This window comes from Silene latifolia, chromosome 3 (assembly GCF_048544455.1).
Source record: "Silene latifolia isolate original U9 population chromosome 3, ASM4854445v1, whole genome shotgun sequence".
In the NCBI taxonomy this organism is placed as follows: domain Eukaryota; kingdom Viridiplantae; phylum Streptophyta; class Magnoliopsida; order Caryophyllales; family Caryophyllaceae; genus Silene; species Silene latifolia.
The window spans coordinates 20,661,977-20,689,610 of record NC_133528.1 but is presented as its reverse complement, the minus strand read 5'-3'; the positions used below and the strand labels follow the sequence as shown (position 1 = coordinate 20,689,610).

The following is a 27,634-nucleotide window of genomic DNA, read 5'->3' as shown; positions in this document are numbered from 1 at the left end:
CAGTAATGCAATAATTATTACTGTAGATAATAACTTGACACATGCTTACTATTAGCTTTGTGACAAAAAAAGCATTCACTAAAAAAAATTCACAACTTAAATAAATTTTTTTATTAGTTTTCCATTTCAATTTTTTTATTTCATATCAAAATACAATGGAGTGAACTGATAAATATTAATGAGGTGCAAATTTTAAAAGTATAAATCCTCCTATATACTAAGAGAATACAACTTTTCTAAAGTTTTCCTCCAAAGTGCTCAAACTTATATACGGAAATAAATTAGATTTTCATTTATTAAACTAATTTTCCATTTAAAATAATCTATACATAAAAAATGTATCTCCTATTATTAATTTCGTGACGAAAAAGTTTTTTTATAAAAATTTGAAATTTGATGTAGTTAAAATATTTTCATAAAAAACACAATTCATGGAATGATTCAATTCTTTTGATTAATTTTAATATTAGTTATCTTTTATAAAAATTCGCGAGATATAAATCTAAAATCTATAACTAATACATTAAAAAATAAAATGTCTATATTTACCGCGCATTTGTGCGGGATCTACACTAGTTTTTTTTTTGAGAAAAGATCATTATCATTAATAAAAAGTCATACGACATCTACAACATATGCCAAGCTCAATCGGATACAAATCGATTACAACCATAGGAAATAAATTCTTGTTCAAAGAATGAAACATCGCAATGAGTCTCTATCATCGATTCGCCGCAAAAGGCTTTCATCCATAAGAGGGTCTCCGAATCTTCCTTGACGAGTATCCATTTCTTCTGACGTGATTGATTGTAGCCATGAATAGGACAAAATATGTAAAACCATATAACGATCTATAACAACGCTGATCTTCTGGACTTATTAAAAACGCAAACGAACCGTAGAAACGAAAGCTCTCAAACTGAGAGGACACCACCGATAGACGGGGACAGAACCCTCAGAAAGAGAGACGAAACAAAAACGAAAGCGGAAATTAAAGAAAAACATAAAGGAAACAAAGCGAAACACAGGAAAAAAAACGGAAGCCACCGCCTCTCTACCAACCCACAACACCGCCATATCCAAGCACCACCCTGCCACACCACCTCAACAAACTCGTTCGATAAGACCCAAACATCCCACATACACCACGCAGACCGAGAGGAACGGGCAGACCCGTACAATCCAGAACCGGGTGTGGGTAAGAAAGGGAGGAGGGTTAATCGGAAGAGAGGAGACGGGTCGCCGGAGAAAGGTCTTGAGAGCCCCCATCCCGGCGACATGGTAGGGGGTAGATGGGTGGCGGTGGGAGGAAGGAGGAGAACGGCGGCAGCAAAAGGGGAGGATTTAGGGTTTTGTTTTTTAGAGAAAAGGGGGAGAGAAAACTAGAGAGATAATCTGGATCTACACTAGTTTTAAACAAACTACTTCATAAAACCTCAAAATAAAACCCAAAATAACCCAATTTAAAAGAAGTTAATCCGGCCCATATAACTCGAGAATTTGTGAATTCGAAACGGTGTCCATCAAAAGGCAGCGAGTGAAAGTAGTCCGGACCAGCTTGAGAGACACGCAGCAGGAAGCATCTCTGTCGAAGACACATCGTGTTTCTCTGAAATCACCATCACTCCCCCAAATACCTTCCTGCTTATTACAATGTTCAAAAAGTATGCCTCTCTCTCTCTCTCTCTTTCTCTCTATGCGTCATTAATTTATCAATCTATTGATTGATTTGTCATTGTCATTCCCACGGTCCCAATCATTTGTTTACTTTTTTTTATTCTTTGTGACGAGTATTTTAATCAAAAGGAAACAAATGATTGGGACCGAGGCGGTATTTTGTTATGTCCTTGACTTCTTTCAATTTGTTTGTCTTGCTGATTACACTATGCTTAAATTTTGATTACCATTGTGCCCTTGTTCTTAACGTTGGGAGTATGTATCAATGATGCTCAAATTCTAATTCTTTTCTTCATTTTTTTTTTTTTTTATTTTTTTTATGTGGGTCTGGGGAGTTATGTTCCAACTTCAAAAGGGTTTTGAGATATGTGAATTTGTATTGAGAAAGTTGTGAGCTTTTAATGTTTTAATGTAGAAAACTTGGAGCTTTTTTCTATGGCAATTTAAGCTTAGGGTCTTGGGAGTTTGGAAAGATGATCTTGGGTGTCAGGTATATAAAAGGGTATCTTAGTTCTTAATTTAAGTATTGGATCAAATAAGCTGCGAGGTGATTTGTGATTGATGGATGGATGTTTGGAGCAGTTTGAGACTTTTGGGTATTTTGTGAGTTCAGTGAAACTGTGCCAAGTATCTTGTCTTACTGGTTGTAGCTATTGTGTGCGCCCGTTGGAAGCAGTTTTCAGTGTGTTAGATTTTGTGGAAGTATACCCTTTAGGTTTGAGAATGCTCTGGCTGAAATTGTTACCAGTGTTTTAGATTTTGTGAAAGTTGCGAGCTTTACTGTTTTAATGTTGAAAATTTGAGCTTTTTTTTGGCAATCCAAGCTTATCCTTAGGGTTTTGGATTTTGGAAAGATGATCTAGGGTCAGGTATATAAAAGGTTATCTTAGTTCTTGATATGTGTCTTGGATGAAATTTGCATACGAGGGGATTTGCGATGGATGTATGTTTGGAGCAGTTTGAGAAATATAGGTAGTTTTGTGAGTTCATTGAGACTGTGCTAAGTATCTTATCTTACTAGTTGTAGCTATTGTGTGTGCATAGAAGCGCTGGTGTTGAAAGCAGTTTTCAGTGTTTTGGATTTTGATTATCTTTATTCAGCTAATCTGGTATACTCCGTAGCATTTAGGTTTGAGAATGTTCTGGCTGAATATTCTGTTTAGCGATTGGGCTAAGATTAATTTAAGGCAATGTGAAGTCTATATTGCCTTCTTCCATTTTGAAGTGCAATCGTGATGAACTATTTGTTTGTTAATATGGCCATATAAAGTAGACATCGATACATTAAGGTCGACTATGATCGTTAGAATTCAAAAGCAGGCCTTGGAGACCCACCTATAGCGAGGTAAAGGAGTGAAATAAGTTGTATAACTTATCTCTGTGGTAAAAGCACAAAGAGACTATACTGGACGATCCATAGTGAAATTGCATACAGAGTTGCATCGGTCGACTTGTTCACAGTACAAAAATTGCAGACGATTAGTGAACCATTTTGCTTTGTTTAATCACATTCGAATGCCAAAGAATAGGAAGTATTTAGCTCCAATTTGCCATTCTCCTCACTTTGGGAAAAACTGATGTGAGGAGCAGAGGATCCAATCTACCCCTACAGTTTATCATTCCAGCATCTAGTTCTTTGCAGTTTCTATTATCAAAGTTAGACAATGATGGGCACGGACGGAGGCAGTATTTTGTTAATCCCTTGACTTCTTTCAATTTTTTTTTATCTTGCTTGTTACACTTTCACACTATGCTTAAATTTTGATTACCATTGTGCCTTTGTTTTTAAATGTTGGAAGTCTGTATCAATGATGCCCAAGTTCTAATCATGTTTTTTCTTCATTTTTTTTGTTGGTCTGAGGAGTTATGTTCCAAGTTCAAAAGGGTTTTGAGAGATGCGAGTTTTTGTTGAGAAAGTTGCGAGCTTTTAATAGTTTTTTTTTTTGGGACAATTTAAGCTTATTATCCTTGGGGTTTTTGAATTTGAAAAGTTGATCTAGGATCAGGTATATGAAAGGGTATCTTAATTCTCAATGTGAGTATTGGATCAAATAAGTGTACTGCGTACATGGTGGGTTATATACGATGGATGAATGTTTGGAGCAGTTTGAGACTTGTGGGTAGTTTTGTGAGTTCATTGAGACCGTGCCAATTATCTTGTCGTACTGGTTGTAGCTATAGCGTGTAAATAAGCACTGTTGTTGGATGTAATTTACAGTGTTGTGGGTTTTGAGGAAGTATCTTCATTTAGATAATCTGGTGTAGCATTTAGGTTTGAGAATAGGCTTGCTCAAACACTCCGATTTTCATCTTCATTTTCTCTTCCCGTTGAGCTATTTATTGGCTTCTTGCCATCTTCCATGTTGAACTGCAATCCTGATGGGCTATTCTATTTCTTCATGGGCATACAAGTAGACATGGACCCCATAGAGCTAGACTACTGTCATGCCCCGAAGAGTCCTCTTATAGTGAGATGAAGGGAAAGGTAGGATCTAGGATCAGGTAAATAAAAGGGTATCTTAGTTCTTGATGCAAGTCTTGGATCCAAAAAGCGTATGAGGCGATTTTCGATGGATGGATGTTAGGAGCTGTTTGAGACTTTGGGTAGTTTTGTGTGTTAATTGAGACTGTGCCAACTGCCAGGTATCTTGTCTTACTCGTAGATATTGTGTGTAGAGAAGCGCCAGTGTTGGAAGCAGTTTCAGTATTTTGGATTTTGAGGAAGTATTTTCATTCAGCTAATCTGGTACTCCCTCCCAATGCCTATGTTTGCCCCATTTCAATAAAATACTCCACCCTTATATTAGAGAAATGGGGCAAACATTGTTATTTGGAGGGAGTATATCATTTGGGTTTGAGAATACTCTGGCTGAAAATCCTGTTTTCACTATTGTTCTCTCTTCCCTTCAATTACTTTGAAAAAAGATAACAATTTAGTGAAGGTTAATTTAAAGCATTGAGAGGTTTTTACTGGCTTCTTGCCTTCTTCCACGGTGAAGTGCAATCCTGATGAGCTATTCTATTTCTTAATGGACATATAAGTAGACATAGATTCATAGAGGTGGATTATGATCCTTAAGACTGCAAAAGCAGGCCTTGGAGAATCCACCTATAGAGGTAAAGAGTGAAATAGGATGTATGCTTATCTCTGTGGTAAAAACACAAAGAGAGACTATACCAGTTCATCCTTGGTGAAAATTGCATTCAAAGTTGCATCGGCTGACTTTTTCCTTACAATACAAGAATTGCAGACGATTAATGAACCATTTTGCTCTATTTAGTCACATTCCAACGCCAAAGAATAGGAAGTATTTTGCTTGATTCTGTCATTCTCTTCACTTCGGGAGAATATGATGCTAGGAGCAGAGGACTCAATCTACCTTTGCTGTTTATCATTCCAGCATCTAGATCTTTGCAGTTTCCATAATCTCTCAAATTGATAACGACTTACGGTTTACCTTTACGTCCATCAGGTTCACTTATGAAGATGTATCTTCCCATAATCAAGTCAAAGCATCTGTGCAAAGGAGAATCCGGCAAAGCATAGCTGAAGAGGTTACTTTTGTGTATAGATTACTTTTAGTAAAGCTTTTTATATATTTGAATAACACACATATTGATATTCCTGTTGAGCGTGTGACAGTACCCGGGACTTGAGCCTGTGTTGGAGGATCTGCTGCCGAAGAAGGTCCCTCTTATAGTCGTCAAATGGTTGTGATCTCATTCATTCGTTTTCTTTCCTGACTATTCTAGCTTAGGAATATTATTCCTATTGTAATTTTACATTTTCTAACGTTGATTTTCATGCTTCATCTACTCTGCAGTCAAAATCATCTAAATCTTGTCGTCGTAAACAATGTACCACTATTCTTCAATATTCGGGATGGACCTTATATGCCGACTCTGCGGCTTCTTCATCAGTGTAAGTTAGATTTTAGAAAATAATGCTCCGTGTTGTTTGCTGTGCTATCAAATTTTTAATCTTGGCTGGTGCTGTGTCCCTTCTCCCTTTATGGATTTTATAGTGTGTGATTCTACATTTCTACCTGAACAGCTGAATGATACCTGATTGATCATAATATTCTCAATCTCGCTCTTTCACAGACCCTAATATAATGAAGAAATTTCAAGTCGATAGAGGTGCCATTAAGTTTGTCTTTTCTGGCGCCAATATCATGTGTCCTGGGCTTACATCTCCTGGCGGCGTCCTGGATGAAGAAGTTGACGCAGAAAGGCCTGTGGTATGTATCCTTCAGTCTCAGCCTAGTACCGTTCGTGCTATTAGCTCTTTTGTTTTTTTGTTTATACTTTGTTACTTGGTCGTGCTTACATGCACATTATGGTATTAGAGAACTAAAGCTCTTTATTTTCCTTGACATCTATGCGAAGTTGTTTTCTTGGTCTTTTTTGTCATATAAAAACTAATTCGTGTAACTGACTGCGCTCAGGCCATCATGGCTGAAGGTAAAGAACATGCTCTTGCTATTGGCTTCACGAAAATGTCAGCCAAAAATATGTAAGTTCCACTACTACTATCTGCTTATAGTACATATGATCTCTGAAATGGATTTTAGGCTCAGCGAGCTAATTAATTCTCAGACAATAGCTATCAGAATAATAAAACTGCATGTGACACTGACATATCTGACTTAGTTTAAAAAAGTGCGCCTAAGGCGCGCCTTAGATGAGGCACTAGCCAAAATGCTTCAGTGCGTTTTTGGTGCGCCTTTTAGACAAGGCTCGCCTAACAAGGCTAACTAGTACGCACTTTCCATGTCTTTTAGACAAGGCTCACCATTTCTTTTCTCCATTATTCCTAACTTTACTCCTTCATGTTAGCCAACTTGAAAACTCCTAAAAAGGCTATTGTTACCCAAAAATATATTTGAAATTACAAAATTGTTATAAAAAATAGAGCGCCTCGCGTCCAAAAGGCGCGCGCCTTCGCCTTGCGCTTTGCACCTCGTCGCCTCGTCCTCTTAGCGCCTAGGTGCGCCTTGCGCATTTTCAAACTATCTTGTTTTTAATGATGTTTTTAGGAGGGCTTATTGTAAAGGTTTGCTCTTAGTGTTGAGACCATCCTATTGAACAATTTGTGTAACATCTCTTAAATTCACGAAAAGAGTCTGGGCCACACCCATAAAGAGGAGAGATAGCCCACTCCATTAGTCTAAGTAGGTTCCTCCTAAACTCATTGGTATGTAAACTTGTAAAGTGGTGAACTCCCTCCTCATTTTGTCAATGTGAAGCACTCACATGTGGACTCAAATGGGCTACACGGAGCCAATTCTCTACACTTTTTCTCACATGTGACTATGTGAGGTCCCTTAGAAATGGTTTGGCCAAATAAAGAGGCACGAACAAAGCCTCACCCATCTGGCACATAAAGGCTAAATCATCATACCTAGGTTACATAACCGTATGCTCTCGAATACCATCTTAAATTCATAAAAAGGTCTGGGCCACACCCATAAAGGAGTTAACCCACCCATAAGTCCAAGAAGTTTCCATCCTTGGTTTACATAGTGAATCCTCCTCATTTGTCAATGTTGCACACGCCCCTGTGAATTCAAATGGGTTATAATGAGTTAATTCTCAACATGTCCAAGTAACTATATCGTATGCGTGTAATCCACCGTGCGCTTTGGTATTTAAATGCAGAAAAGCTATCAACAAAGGTATTGGCGTGGACACTTTGCATTATCTAAATGATGGTCTTTGGAAGGTACACTCATTCTTTTTGTGTTATGTCTCCTAGTGACATCTCTCCCTTTCTCTTTATGCTTCTCTTTATGCACAAGCTCTCCTTTGCTAGTATGCCGCAATTGAATACTGTTGGTTACAACTTACGACCTTATAGTGTGTAGTTTTAACATATTATCCTGATTTAACTTCACTCCCCTTGTAGATTCCAATTTTTGCAATTGAATATTGTTGGTTACAACTTACAAGTTACAACCTCCGATTATTCATGCTAATTAGATCTTTGTATGAACTTGAAAAAATGTCTCGAACAGACGAATTCTTGAATGATGTTGATGTTATTGTAAAAGGGCTTTGATGGCTTTAATCTCCGTTTTTGGATTCATGTGTCTTCAATTTTCACTGCACTAACTTGTACGTCTGATACAAAGTGTGATTTGATCTTCTAATTGAGAAAACTAGCTTCTTGCTCCATTCTTCATCGAACTAACATGTACTACTGATTCGATCTTCTAATTCACAAAATTAGGAAAGGCTTCTCTTCTTGACTTTAGATATAATTATGTTACTCTCTAGTCTCTAGCCTAAAAGCGAGGGAGTCCTTGACTACGAGTATAATTTTAAATTAGTCATTTTGGATCGATTTGCATCGTTAAGGAGCTGCTCATTAAAGGTTTCTGATTGGGTCAAATCGAGTCCATAAAAGTTTGGTGTGATTACGGTTTTAGTTGGGTCAATTCAAGTTTCGGCCCATATACAGGCGCTCTGGTTGTGTCATGTGTGTAGTTAGAAATTGAGTTAGGTTAGTTTTGTCAAGTCTAGAAGGGGAAAGGGGAAGTGCATAACATTGAAAAGAAACTCATAAAACTACACTCTTGTTTTGTTTTTGCAGATGGAACGCTTAGAATGATCAACTCACAAATTTTCGTGTTTTGCGTTGATTTGGACGCTCGAGTTTTACTCCGCTTGTTTCCGTCACGCTTTAAGAGAATACAGTTTTAATACTCATATATGATGTTTGTAATTTACCGACTTTGTATCATAGCATTTTGATGTGCTAAACGATTTTTTAACCCTGGCACCCTAGTAATTTGTTTTTTCCTTACAAATTTAGCAGCCAAGAGTTCTATAATTTTTTTATGCATTAGAAGCTAATCACGGTTCTAACTTCTAACCCTACAAGGACCGGGATCGGGTTGCCCAATTTGAATCACTAGGGGCGGGCGTATGTTGGAGATTTGTAGTAGTCCGGTATAAGTATGACTAGAGTTAAGTATGAAAGAATGTACGATTTTGTCAACCGTCAAAGACTGGTATTTTCAACGCATTAACACTTGCACGATACTGGAGTTTTAAGTACCGCGGTTAGTCATTTTCTTTGAACGAGTGAACTAAATGGCAACTTCATAATGCAGCAACTATATCACTCCGTATTATATTAAATCAATACTAGTGTATGTTGAACGAGTGAAGGGCAATTTGATTCTCCCTCTATCCCGGTTATTTGTTTGCTTTTGGTTTTGGCCCAAAGACCAAAAAAAGAGCAAAGGACTAATATGTAGATGATAAGTAGATTAAATTGAGTGTGGAGGATCCAATTGCCCTTCAAAGACATTCCTAAAATAGAAAGGCAAATAATACATTAACTGAGACATCCCAAAATGGAATAGACAAACAAATGACAGAGAGGTAGGGAGTACTTACATTTGTCTATTGCTATATTTAGCTAAGATTTACACTTGATCTGTTCAATTGAATTATTTACGTTTTTAAAATTTTGCGAGAATTTTGGAAAATGTAAACAATTCAATTGAACACAGAAGTATACTTAGTATCTATTTTGATACATCAGAAAAAGTTCAATTAAGCCATAGGACACGTCCACTTAAAGCTACAGAATTTGATTATTTTACATCATCTGGTACCGAGTCTCGATATGATGATACCATCTTTCACATGCCCATTATATAGAATTTTAATATACTTTACCTACTCTATGTAAGAAGGTGGAATTAAGATTTGCTACTATCCGGTGGCACCATTTCATTTCTCTTTATAGTTTCACAAATTCTTACTTTAGACGGACACTATCCGTCAAAAGTTGTAGACGGTTCAAATGTCACCACTTTCATAATAAGACAAATAACAAGTGGGATGTCACCACTTTGTCTTATTATGTAAGTGGTGACATATTTGACCCGTCTACATTTTTAACGGATATACCTGTCTAAAGTGAGACTAATTGTTATAGTTTACTATCTGAAAACCTTGGATTTGCAAGGACGGTATCAAGAATCGTTACATCTTAGATAAATTTTTAAAATTTGTAAGGGTTTTTTTTGTCAAACACCACCTTTAAAAAAAAAGTTTGTAAAACACAACCTTTAATAAATTTTTTGTTGTTAAACACGACTTTTTGCCCGAAGGACTTAACATTTTACAATGGGGTAACTTTCAGTCGATGTTTGAGATAGCAAACGATGTCGGTTTGAGGCGTTTTTGGACTCGTTGGAAAGGTGGAAATACAAGCTTTCCAGGGGTTATAAATACGATGGTCAAAGGTGGTCTTATGTGGGGTCTATTGATGTGTAAAGTAAGGCTGGTCGGAGAGATTAGCGGGTGGTCGGAGATTTTTAGTGGGTCTTTTAAAGAGATTATGATGCTTTGTTTCGTCTGAAATTTGGTATGTAGGTAGCGGGGAGTGTAAGGTAGGCCAAAAAGTCGTGTTTGACAACAAAAAATTTATTAAAGGTTGTGTTTTATAAACTTTTTTTTTAAAGGTGGTGTTTGGAAGAAATTTTTTTTAAAGGCTGTGTTTGACAAAAAACCCAATTTGTAATTACAGTTCTTGGGCTTATTTCAGTTATTTATATTTGACAAACAATTACACGACCCGAATCCGACACAAAATTAATGAGTTGGGTTGAGGCTTAATGACCTATTTATGTAGGAGAATTGATAACTTAATACAAAAATGACGAACCAAAGTGGCTTGGGTGTAGTGGAGTTTGGGAGTGCCTCAAAGCGTTGCAATGACAACGAATTGAGAGGTCCCAGGTTCGACTCCCTACACGGGAGTGCTGCGGTTACCTGTCATCCTAAAGGATGTCTTACATGGCACACGTGGTTTGCAGGGTATTGCATGTGCCCGGGGGGATTCAACCCCTCGTCACCAAAAAAAAAAAAAATACAAAAATGACGCGAAGTTTAAGTGAGCTAGGTTTGGGTTGAGCTCTCTAAACACGAGCCATACACAAATGACCTATTTGCTAAATCAATATTAATTTTTTTTGATCCTCCATCACATAAATATACTTGCCCTTTTCAAATATTGATATGACACGAACATATGCTACAAATACGACATAAAATTATCTGGTTAGGGTTGAGACTTGATGACTCATGTATATAAATGGCTCGACACAAACACGACATCGACCTGAGATTTAATTGAATTATATGGGGTTAGGTTTTGGTAGAAAAGTTGGTGACTAGTTTATATGTAACATGAACAATTGAACACCAACTCGACACCACAAGGTCTATTTACCAGGGCTACAGTTATTGATAGAACTGATTATGGAGTATAATCATTTGGCCATTTGAGAAAGATCAAAAGACTTGATGCCAACATTAATCAATTGCAAGGAAAATATAGATATAATAGCTCACAAAAATGAAACTATTTATTAATTAGACAATCATCCACGAGCAATATAGATATAATAGCTCACAAAAATTCCAAGGAAAAAAAACCAAGAAAAAGTCAAATTAAACCTCACAAAGGAGCAATTATATACTCCTATTATTAGGATCAAAAGATCAGTGGTAAGTGAAAAACTAATAATGTACTTTTATTAGAGTAAAGGAAAATACTTGTGTTTTTCGGGAGGACGTCCTCCTTATACTCAGAGAAGGGGGATCAAAATGGGAATGATGAAGATGGTCCTCCTACTTTAAGTGTAAGGATAATATCCTCCCGAAGGACACAAGTACTTCTCGTGAGTTAATAAGAGAAAAATCGAATAATTATAATTTAAAATTAAACTCGGAAGGGACAATTCCTCCTACTTATTCTATGATTTTGCTTAGCCTTGATGTGGATCATCAACTTTGATACGTACAACACCTATCAACAGCTAAGAAATGATGACATGAATGAGAAATTGGACTTATTCTAGTGCCGTCCCTAACATATACTTATGAATTGACGTTAATCATTGATTAATCAATGATATTTTGTAATTACAACATTATTTTATACTTATACTCCGTATTTGTTATTATCTCTGACGTTTAGTACATTACCAAGTATGCATGGCATTATACACGCAATGTAATTTTATAATCTAAACACTCAAACACCTTTCATAAGCTAAGGCTATGAAGATTTCAGCGAAACGTATCTATTTCCTTGACATTTTATAAAGTACGATCGTAATTATATATACGGAGTATATCAGTATATATATCATACATAGACATAAATAAGCTCGGAGTTTTCTGTACTAGCTTCCAACTTATCAGGAAACCAAGTACTCGTATTAATATATCACCAAGTCGTATATGGAGGGTATCCTTTTCATTGTTGGGGCAATAGGTACGTAACTATATATTCTTCATTAACTTTTTTTATCTGCTAGGAAATTCATGAAAAAAAAAAAACGAGTCATTTATTCGTCTTCTTTTTCTCACGATATCTCTTGTTTTAACGGAGATTCAACACAATCGATTCATAATCCGTATCATTTTGTATATCTCATTCGATTCATATTCCGTATGATTTTATTTTATATATCTAATTCTGTAAGTAAACGATTTTGGGCGAGTGTATTTGTGAAAACAAATTTACATGAGACTAATTATAGTGACGACTATATATCTTTTTGTTTTTACAGGGAACATAATCTCAGCTTTTCTCTTCCTTTCCCCTGCGTAAGTTCTTCATCTTAAAACACATCATCAGTTTAATACAACATACTTATATACATATATCACATATGTTTTCTCTCAATTCAAACGAATTTTATAGGTTTGTTTAATATAGTGAGATGTATATTAATCAAACTTATGGATTATTTCATTTTAATGGAGGGTGGAAGTAAATTTTTATGTTAATATATTACGGAGTATACAATATAATTGTTAAAATAATTTCACCAGACGTACAATCCTCGAAAGTTTTGCTTTAATGGGGTTTAAGACTATTTCCAAAGAAGAAAGGGTCTAAGTCATCATTTCAGAATTTTTCTTTCTTTGTAAAAAAAGTTTGAATTGGGATTAGTCGTTGTCCCAAACAGTAGTGAGAAATTATAGGACTAAGATCGAGAAATGGGTACAGGAAGAATGTCTGTATATTAGAGCGATGGTTAGTCCTATAACTTTTTAGCTATACGGTGAAGAAAAAAAGAGTATCTCTTTAAACCCTCAACTACAAAAATTAGGGCTTACTCCATACTCCGTATAATATGCTTATTATTAGTTGTTTAAATTTACAAAATTTGAATGATAATTGATTGGATGCAGAGAGACATTCATACAAATAGTGAGAAATAAATCAACAGAAGAGTTTGAAAGCTTTCCATACATAGCAACATTACTAAGTGCATCAATATGGACATACTATGGCATTATAAAGCCCGGAGCTATGCTTGTTTCAACCGTTAATGGCTTTGGTGCGGTTGCTCAGCTTCTCTATGTCATTTTATTCCTCACTTTTGCTCCTCCATCTAAAAGGGTAATTAAATTACTTATTACTATGTTCAAATATCGTCACTAACATACATTAAAGACGTTTAATTGTCTAAAGACATGAGTCTTAACCACTTGACTAAGACCGACCTATTCCTCATATTGTTTTGATCTGGTTGAACTTGTAGGCTACGACTGCGATGTTGGTGGGAATCGTGGATGTGGGATGTTTAGGAGCGATAATTTTGAGCTCATGGTTCATGTTGAATTCTGATACAAGGATTAAAGCGATTGGCTTTATTGGTGCTGGACTTAACATTGTCATGTATGGTTCACCCCTTGCTGCCCTGGTAAGTGGTAACTCCTCTAATTTTACTACTATCTTTCATATCAAATTTTTAATACTAGATGTATCATATGTTCATATCACCCGTTTACACCCTAATCAATGCAAATGCGCCTTTTCTAGTTTACTTACACAACGTGTTCATTGATTGCGGGCTTGCGGCATACTATAGTATATACCAAATGTACCCAATTTTCTCAGTACATATTTTTGTACATACGAGACGTTTTCTCATTTTCCATGACGGAGTTGGTCTTAAGATTTACCTAAATATAGGTCACTTCACATACGACATTGGTCTTCATTCTGAAAAAAAACGAGACAGTTAGTTGGAGTTTACTCAATTCATGGATTATACAACCAGTTGTACCAGTTGTACGGTATAGAATTCGAACTTTGTAATAAATTATCCGAGTTTTATGTTAAAAAATATGAGCTTTATTAAAAAGTATAAACTCATTCATTTACACATTAAAAATATGAACTTTAAATTAGATCAGGAAAAAATACATATAAGCTCGGATTCTTATACCTTAATTGTATAATGCTCTATATATAACTGGGTGTATAATCCTATTTGTGGAGTTTACTAGGTCAGGTCGAATTTTAACTAGTCTACGTACATGTGAGATTAAGTAAATAAAAGTTTCGACACTTGTCCGAACATGATGTCCTCTTAGTTAGATAGAGACCAATACAAATAAATAATGTCTGCGATTAGATAAACTTAACAAACTATTATGATGTGCTATACATACTCGTCCAGTATTATTAGTTGGTTCAATACTTCAATTTAATTACAATTAATTAGGATGTCCAAGTAATAAAGCAGACGTACGTAAGACGATGATGAATAATCAATCAATAATGATGGTGTGATTGATTATGCAGGGAACAGTGATGAAAAATAGAAGTGTAGAGTACATGCCTTTGCCACTATCATTGTGCGTTTTTCTCAACGGAGGAATTTGGACTTTCTACGCTCTTCTTGCCAATGATCCTTTCCTTGGGGTACGTACGTACCTGTCTTTTTTTTGTGTTGTTTAGTGTCGAGGTGACACATGACCAAGATTAGATCGGATGGTGAGAGGGTAGTATTAAAACTTTAAATTATCTGTTAATGATATACCTCGTTGTTTGGTGAGGAATTGATTGATTATGATCTTTTCAGAACAAAAATAATGAAGCAAAACCTAAAAAAAGACGTTTAGATATAAAGGGGGTGACATTTCTAATCTAAAACCTGTGGAAATTCAAAGCTCCCACTACAAGGAAAAGGGCATTTAGCAACCAACCAAATTTGTCGCTAAAGATTAAAAATTGGTCGCTAATGTCATTTTGCGACCAATTAGCAACTAATTTTTGCATATTGGTCGCTAAAATAGTTGCTAATCTGCGACCAACTTAAGTAGTCGCTAATTAGCAACCAATTTAAAAGTAGTCGCTAATCAGAAACCACTTCAATTGGTTGCACTCTAGCAACTAATTATACATTCAGTTGCAGAAAATGGTTGCAAAACGTATTTTCGGTTTTAAAAAAAAAATACGACCTCTCTACACAATTTAGGTAGAAAGGAAAGTCTTAATTAACCTCTTTCACAATTAGCTCAAAGATTAGATTAATAGACATAACTAAGTTTATGTCATACAATAAATCATTATTATTCATTATATGCAAAGATTACAACTTATATTCTTGCCCAGAAAGGCAGAAACTTTGATCTACAAAACTAGAACTTTGATCTACAAAACTATGATTAAAAAAATCTTGGATCCACACGTATTACTATATAAATATATAATCACTACTGACAGATTATAGCATTTTCAAGGTATTTTTTCGTAGAAAATATTACGAATATTTATGCAACACATTATAACATGATATTGTTAAATTGATAATAAAAATCTTCACCTTATATATTATGCTTCACATAAGGAAAAAAATGTCCAGTGAATGAGAATTTACCCAAATCTTCAACCTAGTAGCTATTGCAATGTTGTCAGGATCGGGATTCTACTTTGGATCGATGGGGAGGGTAGGATCGAATCGGTAGAATCGGATCGTAGAATCGCAAGATTCTACAAACTCACTAAATATAATTTTTTATTTGGTAAAAACATATAATTGAAAATCAAAACACTTATTTATTAATATTTATTCATAAAATATTGGTAATTAATGATTTTAGTATCATTGTATGAACAACTTACACGAAATTTGGGTTTACGGTGTCATTATATAAAAATATACTTCCTCCGTTGTTATATGATGTACCCATTTGTTGAATATATGAGTGTAATATTTTAATAAAATGGGTACATTATATGAGAATGGAGGAAGTATATTAATTTTTTTTATTATAGAATCGGATCGTAGGATCGTAAAATCGTAGGATCGTATTATGATCCCATCTCTAGAAATTTTCAAATTAATAGGATCGTAAGATTCTACAACTAGGATAGAATCGTAAGATCCAGGATCGATCAAGCATTTTTGGATCGTAAAACTGTAGAATCGTTGGATCGAATCGCGATTCTGACAACAATGAGCTATTGAAATTTGGAACATGTCAATTTCATTGATGTTCGTCATTAAGTCGTCGTTATTTTCGACTTAAATTCAATTAAGTTTACCTTTTTAGACAAATAACTAGTTTTGTGGCCCGTGAAATTCACGGGATGTTTTGTTTTGAGTGTGATGTTTCTAGTGTTTGTAATAATTGAAATTTTATAAAATATCAAAACATATAGTAAGCTCACCTTATGAATAGGTCATCATTAATTGCGTACTAAGATTATGGGCATTTACATGTTAACATAAAGATTAAAGTCGATAAATTAAATAAGCCAAAGTAGGTGAATATTGCTATTTTTTCGAAGGTAAATGATGAAAAAAAAAACAAATACCAAAATAAAATATACATTAAAAAAAAGAAAAAAAAACTATTAGTCATTCACGTTGATGTCGTCAATCTTGTAGTTAGTCTCCAATATATAGTTATTTAATCTATCCTAGTATTTTACTTCTCCATATAGTCTTCTTTTTCCAACGAATCGATCCTATAATAAAAAAAAAGTAACTCAGTAATTAGTCTGAATTAAGCAACAAAATAGTGAAATTTGTTTTATGCAATATTATCGTTGTTAACTTAAGTTTCGTCTTAAATAGTTAAAGAAAAAGGGAATGAGAATGAAGTCGTAGAGATGTAAGTATATTACCTTTGAATATATCACCACCACAAATCTTGATAGCCCCTAAATGAGAACAAAACAAACACAAACGATGAAATTGAAAATGTGATGAACATTTCATAACCCAATGGAACTTACATAAAAAGTAAATAAATTAGTTAATAATTTTAAAAACTTAATACACTTGACTTGATGTTAATAGAATGATAGGAAAGTTTAGTGATACATTTAGTTCTACTGACGATAGAGATAAGAAAGATTTTGCCTTATAAATTTTGTCTTCCATAAAAAATATATAAAGAATTGAGGATGCGTTTTATGACTTTTGAGCATCCTTTTTTCATTATTATCAAAATTAATATAGGTATAAATATGAATGTTCACGACTTTTAATTTGAGCATCATTTTTCATTATTATGAAATTTAATATAAACATTAATAAGAAATAAAGAGAAATGGAATGTATAAGTTTTGCTTGATTATTATTATTATTATTATTATTATTATTATTATTATTATTATTATTATTATTATTATTATTATTATTATTATTATTATTATTATTATTATTATTATTATTATTATTATTATTATTATTATTATTATTATTATTATTATTATTATTATTATTATTATTATTATTATTATTATTATTATTATTATTATTATTATTATTATTATTATTATTATTATTATTATTATTATTATTATTATTATTATTATTATTATTATTATAATATTTTTTTTTACAAGATCCACTTACAGGAGATTGATTTAAGATGTTGTCTTATTATATAATTAAGATATGACATGTAAATGATGATAGTTAGTTTTACTTGCCTTTTAATTAGATTTATGTATTTTATATCTAGATTTATGCAAATTTTAAGTTTATAAAAGAAATCCGGAATTCGATTTTAAAACCCGTAAGTTTACCTTGACTTTGCATTACATTTCCGCTCTTCCTTTTGTTTTTCATTTTCCCTTTTCTATTCGCATTTTGAGGTGTGCGTTCACACATGGACAGTTCTAAAGGATGATTCATGTCAGCCCACCCCAAATCATTTTGGGATTAAGGCTCTCATGTTGTTGTTGTTGTTCTTGTTGTTGTTGTATTATTGAGTTATAGACTTTTCTCATTATTATGAAATTCAATATAGACATAAATATGGAGCAAAGGAGAAATGGAATGTAAAAGATTTGCTTTATTATTATTCTTATTTTTTTTTTACAAAATCCACTTTGCATAAGAGTGGTTTAGAAATTATCTTATGAAATTTAAAATATGACATTCAGATAATGGTAAATAGTTTGGCTTACTTTTTAATTATAGATTATAGTTTTATAAATTCAATTATTATTCCATGCATGTCAAAAATGAATAAGAATTAATGGGGTGTGAAAATGTCATGTGAAATGAAATTGAATGTTCTAAGCTACCCTTTTAATTAGATAGTATAGATTTCATGCAATGTTATTGATAATTGAGTATGTCATATTCCTGCAATTTCAATACAAACACAAAAACAATAACTAAATAATATTCTTACTATTAATAAATTTAAAACAAGGATAAAAAGCGAAAGAATTCATTTAATTATCTATGTATGTATACTTTACCTACCAACTTTTTGAATAAAAATGAAAATTAGGATTGTTATAATAGTTATATAGGAAACTTTTTGTTATTAAATATTGATTAATTTCAATAATTTATTCAAGGGAAGAGGAACGATTTTGTGAATTAAAAGGGAGATAAAAAAAATTATGATAACTGCAAATTATAATGATGGTGAGAGAAAACCAAAAAAACATCCTATTAAATAAAAGAAATTAAAGGTTAAATAAATAAATAGATTAATAACCAAATTTATGAGAGGAAAATAAAGAGTTTGTATTAATTTATTTTTTGTGTTTGCAATTAGTATTTTTTTAAATTTTTTGTACTTATAAGCATGTGACAGTTTTAAAGATAACTTTTTAATACATAATCTAGACTTTTATAATATTGTATAAATAAATAATCAAGTAATCAATATAGATGAATTAGTATTTACCAATAAAAAATTGACATGTGGATTAAAAATTAAATATTTTAAGTAGCCTTTTAACTATATTGTATAGATAGATACAATTTTTTTTTTCAACTTCATTTATTCTTCTTCGTTCTTAATTTCATGTATTCAGTTTTTTTTTTTTTTTTTTACTTCGAATACATATAATACTACTTCATATGAAATATCTCGAAATTATTAACTTATAGTTAATGCGTATTTTTTTATTGTAGTTTTTTTTAGTTAATTAAGTTTAAAGCTAATGGAATATGGGCGGATTTTTAAAGGAAATAAGTGAATTAAATTAATGCAATATAATAATAAATTGATAATCCATGTCATATTAGTTTGTCAAGTCGCATCGTTATTGCGTACGTGGCTTTTTTCATCCCATGTGGCATTGTCTACGTGGCTTTTTTAGGCTAGCCTTTTAATAATGTTTTATAGATTTGTTTTTCATTTCAAAAGAACAGGAGCTAGTGCATAGTAAAAAAAAAAACAAAAAAAAAACAAGATCATTGTAACATTGTGCAATAGAATTATTTGAATGGTTATGCGATTATAGATGATTGGGACGGACAGGGGCGAAGCCAGGATTCTAAATATGGGGTAGCGAAAAAATATATATTATAGTCTAAAAAAACTCATACTGCCAGAAAATTAAGACAAGTCATAAATTCTAAACTACAAATCTAATGCGAAAGAAAAAAAAAAATTAGAAATGTGACAAAAAAAACCTTATATCTAATTTTCACATGCTTTATCTCGTTTCAGTAATTACTCCGTGAGAGTTGAGCCGGTCCTACTTTGTAATACAATCTATAATTTGTTACCTTGTTTTCATAGCTAACCTTAACCATTGTAACATTTTTTTTCTTCTTAAAGAAATCATAAACATTTTTTATAGCTGACCTTTTTTTTTTTTTTTTTTTTTTTTTTTTTGACAACAATGAACTGCCATATATAAAAGAAAGAGAAAACATACAAACGATTCAGCCTGTAGCTAAGCTAACAGACCAGTGAGGATACAATACAAGAAAATATCTAATTTTCGCAATTGAATTGCGAACACTTATTGGGACTGACATAAAGTTTGTCAGAACGGAGGATAGTTTTGGACAAGAGATCACGAACGTGGCCGAGGCACATTCCTTTGAGTGGGCATTACGCATACCGGTGAGTAATGCTTTCGTAGTCGCCTCAAAAGAGGTAGAAGCCCGGAGTTGCGATAGATAAGAGCAGCCAGTTGTTGAGTAAGAGAGCAAGCAGCTGTAGCCAAGTTGGGTTGGTAGTTTTCTCACGAGAACATAGATTGAAGCTGCGGAAATAGTGTCGCAAAAAGGCGAACTTAAATCGGTGGCATAGGCGCGTACCATAGTGGGTGAAGGAGAAAGAGACGACCATAATGCCGGAAATTGTTGATGAGATGTGACAAGGTAATCTGCCAGCTTACAAATACGTATGGGTTCAAGTGCTTCTCCTTGGAAGACAACCGCATTACGAACCAGCCAAATTGATAGCAGGACACAGGAAAAGTACAGGAGGCAATTGTGCGACGGCGATGACTGACGTGAGAAGTATGAGATCATATTCGAAAGCCAAATGGAAAACGGTATTGAAGAGTTTACCTGCGTGTCAATACCAAGAGCTGAGGACTTCCAAACATGTTGAGCAATAATACATGACCTGAAAAGGTGGTCAGCTGTTTCAGGGGCAGTTTGGCATAGGCTACAGGTAGAAGATATAGCCATACCACGGGAACTTAAATTTGCAGCAGTTGGCAGAATGTTGTGTCCTAGCCGCCAAAGTAAGAGAGGGAATTTAGTAGAGCCTCTCAACTTCCAGATGCGTGACCAAGGGAACGAGTTACTGGTAGTCAAAATAGAAGAGCCGAAAGAAGAGAACCAAAGGAAATGGTAGCCGGATTTAACTGAGTAAGATCCATCTTCAGTAAATTTCCAATAAAGGAAGTCATCAATGTCCAAATGAGGCGGCTCCATAGCAATAATCTCTTTAGCCGACTGAGGATCAAAGTGACGAAAAATAACAGCAGGATTCCAAGTCGCCAGATGGTAAGACTAATTCCGGAACTGTAAGTTGTGGGACAGTAGACTGCGAAAAACGTAAGGTAGGAACCTTACCGTTAACCCATGGATCCGTGATTAAGTTAACACAATTTCCTTTCCCAAGTTTCCACACCAAAGCCTTTGTAGAGGCAGCAACAGCATGACAGACTCCGCTCCAAAGAAAGGAAGGGCGAGAGTTGCGTGATTTTCGTGACGGAAAAGGAAAATCAGTGGCGTATTTCGGATGCAAAAACTTAGCAAGAAGCCCAGAAGAAGTAGAACGTATGCGCCAGAATATCTTGAGAAGGGCAGCTTGATTCCAAAGGAGTGTGTTCTTAATGCCAAGTCCACCACACTCCTTTGGAGCTTGGATGACATCTCTTTTGAGCCAGTGAATTTGCAGGGCGTTGCCAGTCAGCTCTCCACCAGAAAGAAGCAATCAGAGAATCAATTTTGCGACAGACAGAAATCGGAAAAGGGATAGCCGCCATCAAGTGGTTTAAAGATGCAAACAGGATGGCCGAGATTACAATCAGCTTGCAGGGTTGGCTAAGATGCAGAGATGACCATGAAGCAATGCGGGTGGACAACCTGTCCAAGTACGGATGGAAAACTTCAGTCCGTTTACGGGGAATATCAATTGGAACGCCTAGGTAAGTATGGAAGGAGGTAACTGTCTTCATCTTGAGGATGGAGATCAAATGGTCCTTGAAATCGACAGGCGCGTTTGGACTGAATTTGATGTAGGATTTACTCAAATTTATCATTTGCCCAGATACTGATTCAAAAGTCTTGAAAAGTTCTCTCAAAGCTTCAAACGAAGCAGGAGTAGCTTTACAGCAAAGAAGTGCGTCATCAGCATAAAAGAGGTGAGATAAAGGTGGTGCATATCTTGAAATTTTAATACCAACAACATCCCCTAGTTTCTCAGCACGGGAAAGCTGGCGAGATAAAACTTCCATGCAAAGGATAAACAGGTAAGGGGACAACGGGTCACCTTGACGGAGGCCTCGTAAGGATGTGAAAGAGACAGAAGGTTCTCCATTAATGAGGACACGGTATGAGACAATGGAGATACATTCCCAAATAATATTACGCCAGGCAGTAGGAAAGCCCATATGTTGCATAACAGCCATAAGAAATTGCCAAGAAACCCTGTCAAAAGCCTTGTGCATATCAAGCTTGAGAGCAGCGTAGCAATTATTACCCTTTGTCGTTTTGTTGATATAGTGCATTATTTCATGGGCAACAATCGAACTATCCGACATCAGCCGACCAGGCACAAAAGCTTGTTGCGTATCCGAGATAAGAGAAGGAATGACTAGCTTCAATCTGTTAGCAATACACTTTGAAGCAATTCTGTCGATGACATTGCATAGGCTAATAGGTCGGTATTGTGATATCATCTCCGGCTGATCCACTTTCGGAATAAGAACAATGAGGGTAGAATTCCATTCTTTTAGCATCACTCCAGTACTAAGAAATCGCAAAACGGCAGAAGTAACCAAATGGCCAATTTTGGGCCAAAAAAGCTGGAAAAAGCGAGGAGTAATGCCATCCGGTCCTGGTGATTTTGATGCGTTCATATTTCGAGTGGCGCGAAAAACATCAGCTTCCGTGTAAGGAGAAGTTAAAAGTGAGCAGTCAGCTTGTGAAAGGGAGGGAAGCTCAAGAGTTGAAAGGAAGGAGTTATACATATCCGTTGATGGAGCTTGAGTGTCAGGTGAAGGGGCGCCAAAAAGAGCATGAAAGAAATGTAAAACTTCAGCTTCAATAGCTGGTTGATCATATAACCACTCACCAGTTGAAGATCGAAGTGCAACCAATCGTTGCTTGGAGGCTCGTTGCTTAACCTTATTAAATAAAAAACGTGAGGGTAGTCCATCTAAAATTTCTTTCCGGAGCTTTGCACGCTGGCACCAATAGCTATGCTGTTTGGAAATGAGCTGAAGCCGTTCATGCCGTAAAGAGGAGAATGCATCAGCAGTTTGGCTATCACAAATCATAGAAGCTGATTGCTCTAAATCATATTCAACAGATGACCAGTTTATGCCACACGAAATGCGATGCTTGACGACCCATTTAAGAATTGCAAAGCGAACAGCAGCTAATTTCCGGGATAGAATGAACATAGACGAGCCTTTCGACGGTGTTTCCCAAGCAGAGGCAATTAAGTTCTCGACCTCAGGCAGAGAAAGGCACCAATTGTCAAGTCTGTACGGGCGTTTAGATTTGTAGGACGGTTGAGTAAGATGCAAAATGATTGGCGCGTGATCTGAAACAAGAATTTGTAGATGAGTAATTGAAGCAAAAGGAAAAAGCTGAAACCAATCCGCAGTTGCGTATGCACGATCAAGGCGTTCCATGATACAGTCATTGTTTTTTTGTCCATTCGACCAGGTGAATCGTGGCCCAAAAAAAGGAATGCCGATGAGTTGATTGTGGAGTTTCCAGGCAGAAAAAACATCTTGGCCGCGGATAGAACTCGATCCACCAATCTTATCGGAATGTAAATCAACCTGATTAAAATCGCCGATAACCACAAAAGGTGAGTAACCCAAAATAACTTCAGAGACCTTGTCCCAAAAGACTTCACGATACATGAAAATAGGTTCCCCATATATAAACATACAATACATATCTTGCTTCTTAGAAGGGCTGACATCTACAATAAGTTTACAAAAGATAAACCGAGCATCACTACAAATAACCCTAATATCTACAGAGTCAGCCCAACACAAAAGAAGACCACCACTACGACCATTAGAGTCAACACCATAAAAATTAGGTAAGTCTTGATGAGAAGTGCGTAAAGATGCAGCAGCAACAGAAGTATGAGTTTCTTGCAAAAACAAAATTAACGGATGATATTTCTGGATGCAGTGCCGTATATACGGAATTGTAGGATCATCCGTCTCTCCAAATCCCCTACAATTCCAACAAAAGATATTCATGGATACCCGGGTGGCGAATTAAGGTCCGCCACCAGACCTGTAACAGAGGTTGAGTCTTCAGCGCTGGAATAAGATACAGAAGAAGGCAAAGGAGTTAGCTGGTGAAACTCAAAGGTTAAAGAAGAAGAAAATTTAAAACGTTTAGCTCTGTTTCCTTCCATAAGCGCATTTTGGAAAGGAAAAACACGCTTCTTAGGGCCTTCAAATCCCAGAGGAGGAGAGGGGATAGTTGGTGACTTGGGCCAGGCGTAATTGAAACCAAACAGGCCCAAAAAATGAAGCAGCTGATCTGGCGAGGGGGAGATATTGCTTGCCTCATACGAAATGAGGTCTGGGTCCAAACCACGCCCAGTGTGAGCAGGCCCAACAGGAGCCAGAGAATCACGAAAAAGCAAGCCCACATCAATGGGCTGAGAAGGAGTTGTGGGCTCAGCAAGGCCCAGAGCCATAGAAGTATCCAGGTCGTCATCCGGAAAATCATCTTCTGGAACAGAAACCCTAAAACCAGGTGACCGACGTCGGTGGCTAGATTCAGCATGAAAGGTGGGATGTGGCTGCGGTGGTGGTTCCTGAAAAGAAACCGAAGGGCGAACCAAAGGGTGCATTTCGAGGAGCACCTCACGGGAGAGGTCTTCATGCACCTCGAAACCAGGAGGTGGTCTGGATAAAGGAGCATCACCGTTATCATCATCATCGTCAGAGGGCGAGGATGAGAAAGAAAACACAGGCGACGCCCCACCCGAGTCAAGACGAGCTGAGTCGTCAGGAGCTGCAATATTAATCTCAGAGTTGAGGTATTTGAGGCGGGAAGGAAGCCCCATAATCTCAGGTGAGTAGAACCTAGAGCCAGGTGGTCCATGCAACACCAACAGGCCACGGCGGGAAAGCTCATCCATGCGAGCTCGGATCCGACGTGCTCCAACCACCTTCCCGGAAGGACAAAAAGACACCCTGTGGCCAACTTCACCACATTTCTTACAAAAACGAAAGACTCCCTCGTAAGAGAATCCGATCCATTGATGTTCACGATCATTAAGGGCCAAGTAACATCCCGGGATTAGAGGTTTAGATAAATCTACCCAAACCTTAACCCGGACAAAGTTCCTCAAAGGCATCAAGGAAGGGATAGACTCTTCCTCACAGATATCTCCCACATGAGAGAGAAGGTAGGCGGCAACTGACGAATGCATGAGATGGAAAGGCAAGTGCAAGACCCTAACCCAGATAGGAACCACATGAAAAAGCATGTTATCGGGGAACGAAGTAGCTGATGTTGGCCTGAAAACAAGCAAACTGCCATCAATATTGACAGTTTGACGCTGACGGAAATATGCGAGATCCTCGGGAGAGGAAAAAGAGAACAAATAGTAAGGCTCCATAGGACGGATAGAAACGGACCCATTAATTTTCCAGTGAACTTCAATAAGGTCGAGAATCCGTTCAACCTCCAGATAGCGTTGATCAATAAACCTAGCTAAAAGGACGGTCTTGAAATCCACCCCCGTGAAGTCAACACAGAGGTGGGGCGGTAAACTGATACTAACACCAGCTCTACATGGAGCTGGCGTAGAAGAAGAGGCCATAGAAGAAACAAAAGACGAGGATTATTATAGATGAGATATGTTAATAAGATTATTTGTGATAAATTTGATGTGAGGTGAGGATTAAAGAGAACTGTGAATAAATAGGGAAGAAGAAGATGAGGTTAGGCTAAAACATGCAGAAGGGAAAAAAAAAGGGCTGACACGCAGGCTGGGGAGGTGATGAAAGCTGGACAGCTGAAAGGCTAGGAAAGTTAGGCAGGTCTAGGCTGTTAGTGGAAGAGATAGTGGGGTGGAAGTTTGATATAGGGTTGAAGCCATAGAAGAAGAAAATCTAAAGGCTAAGGAACTCTCACAGGAGAGAAACTCTCTAGACATAGAGAGAGAAAATTGATTATTTATTTTCAATACGCCTGATTCCTATAGCTGACCTTTATGACTTTATTACCTGTATATCTCCATTTTCCCTTATTACTAGCCTATTTCCATTTTCCCTTATTATCCAAGGAATTCACCGCTTCATTTATTCAATTCACCCTTCTTTATCTTCCATTCAACTCACCAAACTACTTATCTACTTCCCAAATTACCAAATAATTATCTATCACAAATTAAATTAAATTCTTCATCCAAGCATACAATCTATGAAATTTGTCATATTTATCAATCATTTATCAATAACTACTAAGTACTACTCTCAATCAAATCACAACATTAAAATCTAAAAGAGTTCATAATTACCTCAAAACAAAGGAAACTCTGTTGATCATCTATAATGCCACATTATTAGTGATTTGACGGCGGGATTTAGGAAAGAAGAAGAAGAATCCTTACTCAAGCAGCAACTTTTTTTTTTTTTTTAGAATAAGTACAATAAAGAATATATTTGTGTGAGAACACGTTTTCAATAGAAATTTGGAATTTTTCTATATGGTTGAGTTTATTTAGGAATTTTTCTATATGGTTGCAAAAAATAAAAGATAGGAAAGAACTATTTTTATGGAGATTTTACTTCCCTTGTTAATAAATAATGGTATAACTGGATCACCGAATTTTTCTATTGGGGGTAGCAAATACTCTGTTTTTCACAGAAATATTTTTGGATGGGGTGGCAGCTGCTACCCGCTGCTACTCACTACCTTCGCCCCTGCGGGACGGAGGGAGTAATGAATCATAATAAGGAGTAATAATAAAGGGTGCAACTGAATACATGCAGGTACCAAATGCAGTAGGGTTTATACTTGGAGCGATACAATTGATGGTGTATGTTAAATACAGGACGCCAAGCACAAACAAACAATACCATGAGCATTTAATCGGATCATCCATTCCCTAATCTTTTCTTTTGTATAAGTCATGGCTTGTTATATTATTTCATTATTTATTCGCTTTGTTGATTGCTCGCAAAATTAACCATAATATTAGTGATTTGTTGTTCTTGTATACTCCCTCTATCTTATTCAATGATTTACATTTATTTTATTTTCCCCTCACAAAATAAAGTAAATGTAAATTTATTCACAGAACAGATGAAGAGTATATCTTGTACATATATGATTCATTAGATCATGATACATACATGTTTTGTAATGAAATGTTCAAATTTTGCGTTGCTAAAACTAAAACCCTACCCATAAATTACAAAATTTGTTTAGGCCCTATTTGAACAACGTATGTAGATAAGTAAACCCAGGAAAAAAATCAGGTCTTATCGTGTTTATGTTTGTGTAAGTTTTAAATGGATCACCATTACCACAACCCTAAGTCCTAACCCGACCCGACTCAATTATATAAATAGGTCATTTGTCTCAAATCTCAACGCTAACCCAATCCATTAAATTTTTCTGTACCCAACCCGATCTATTTAACCTATTTATCTTTAAATAGGTCATTTCAAACTTAGACCGTTAAACTCAATAAACTAAGCTTTATTATTCAAAAAAATGATGAGTGAAAATGTTTAATTTGTATGTTGTTTGGGTGAGTTATTGACTAAACCTATATATTATGATACTTTTAAACGAGGGTATTGCTTTTTCACATACAAATTTTACTCTTTTACATACGTCATTTACAATTATACCCTTACATTTTTTTCATCCCTCCATTCACTCATCTCCCTTTACCACTAAGTCACCAACATTGGTATTGCTTTTATTCTTTGTGGGAGTATTTTAGTTAAATGTAAACAAATGATTAGGATAAAAAGAGTATTTTGTAATTTTGGTTGTGTTGAACTAGATAATAATATCTATCTATCTATCTATCTATCTATCTATCTATCTATCTATCTATCTATCTATCTATCTATCTATCTATCTATCTATCTATCTATCTATCTATCTATCTATCTATCTATCTATCTATCTATCTATCTATCTATCTATCTATCTATCTATCTATCTAT

General features: G+C 35.5%; 2 protein-coding genes across 2 annotated transcripts; both read left to right on the top strand.

Moving 5' to 3' along the window:
- Positions 1 to 1,449: 1,449 nt before the first annotated feature.
- Positions 1,450 to 8,484, top strand: LOC141647365 (uncharacterized). The gene is made up of 8 exons (XM_074455509.1): positions 1,450 to 1,664; positions 5,151 to 5,232; positions 5,321 to 5,388; positions 5,502 to 5,599; positions 5,782 to 5,918; positions 6,126 to 6,193; positions 7,339 to 7,402; positions 8,273 to 8,484. The coding sequence occupies exons 1-8, from the start codon at positions 1,654 to 1,656 to the stop codon at positions 8,288 to 8,290; spliced, it is 546 nt and encodes a 181-aa protein (XP_074311610.1). The 5' UTR covers positions 1,450 to 1,653; the 3' UTR covers positions 8,291 to 8,484.
- A 1,870-nt stretch (positions 8,485 to 10,354) lies between these two features.
- On the top strand, positions 10,355 to 26,658 carry LOC141648800 (bidirectional sugar transporter SWEET16-like). Its single transcript, XM_074457517.1, has 5 exons — positions 10,355 to 10,437; positions 12,907 to 13,117; positions 13,260 to 13,421; positions 14,309 to 14,428; positions 26,444 to 26,658. The coding sequence occupies exons 1-5, from the start codon at positions 10,355 to 10,357 to the stop codon at positions 26,561 to 26,563; spliced, it is 696 nt and encodes a 231-aa protein (XP_074313618.1). The 3' UTR covers positions 26,564 to 26,658.
- Positions 26,659 to 27,634: the final 976 nt, after the last annotated feature.

Excerpts from the sequence above, each read along its gene's own strand:
- LOC141648800 (XM_074457517.1), top strand. The coding sequence starts at position 10,355 with ATGACGAACCAAAGTGGCTTGGGTGTAGTGGAGTTTGGGAGTGCCTCA. Across the intron at positions 10,438-12,906 it reads AACGAATTGAGAGGTCCCAG|AGAGACATTCATACAAATAG; the intron begins GTTCGACTCCCT and ends GATTGGATGCAG. Across the intron at positions 14,429-26,443 it reads CCAATGATCCTTTCCTTGGG|GTACCAAATGCAGTAGGGTT; the intron begins GTACGTACGTAC and ends GAATACATGCAG.
- LOC141647365 (XM_074455509.1), top strand. Across the intron at positions 5,600-5,781 it reads TCTGCGGCTTCTTCATCAGT|ACCCTAATATAATGAAGAAA; the intron begins GTAAGTTAGATT and ends GCTCTTTCACAG. Across the intron at positions 6,194-7,338 it reads AAAATGTCAGCCAAAAATAT|AAAAGCTATCAACAAAGGTA; the intron begins GTAAGTTCCACT and ends ATTTAAATGCAG.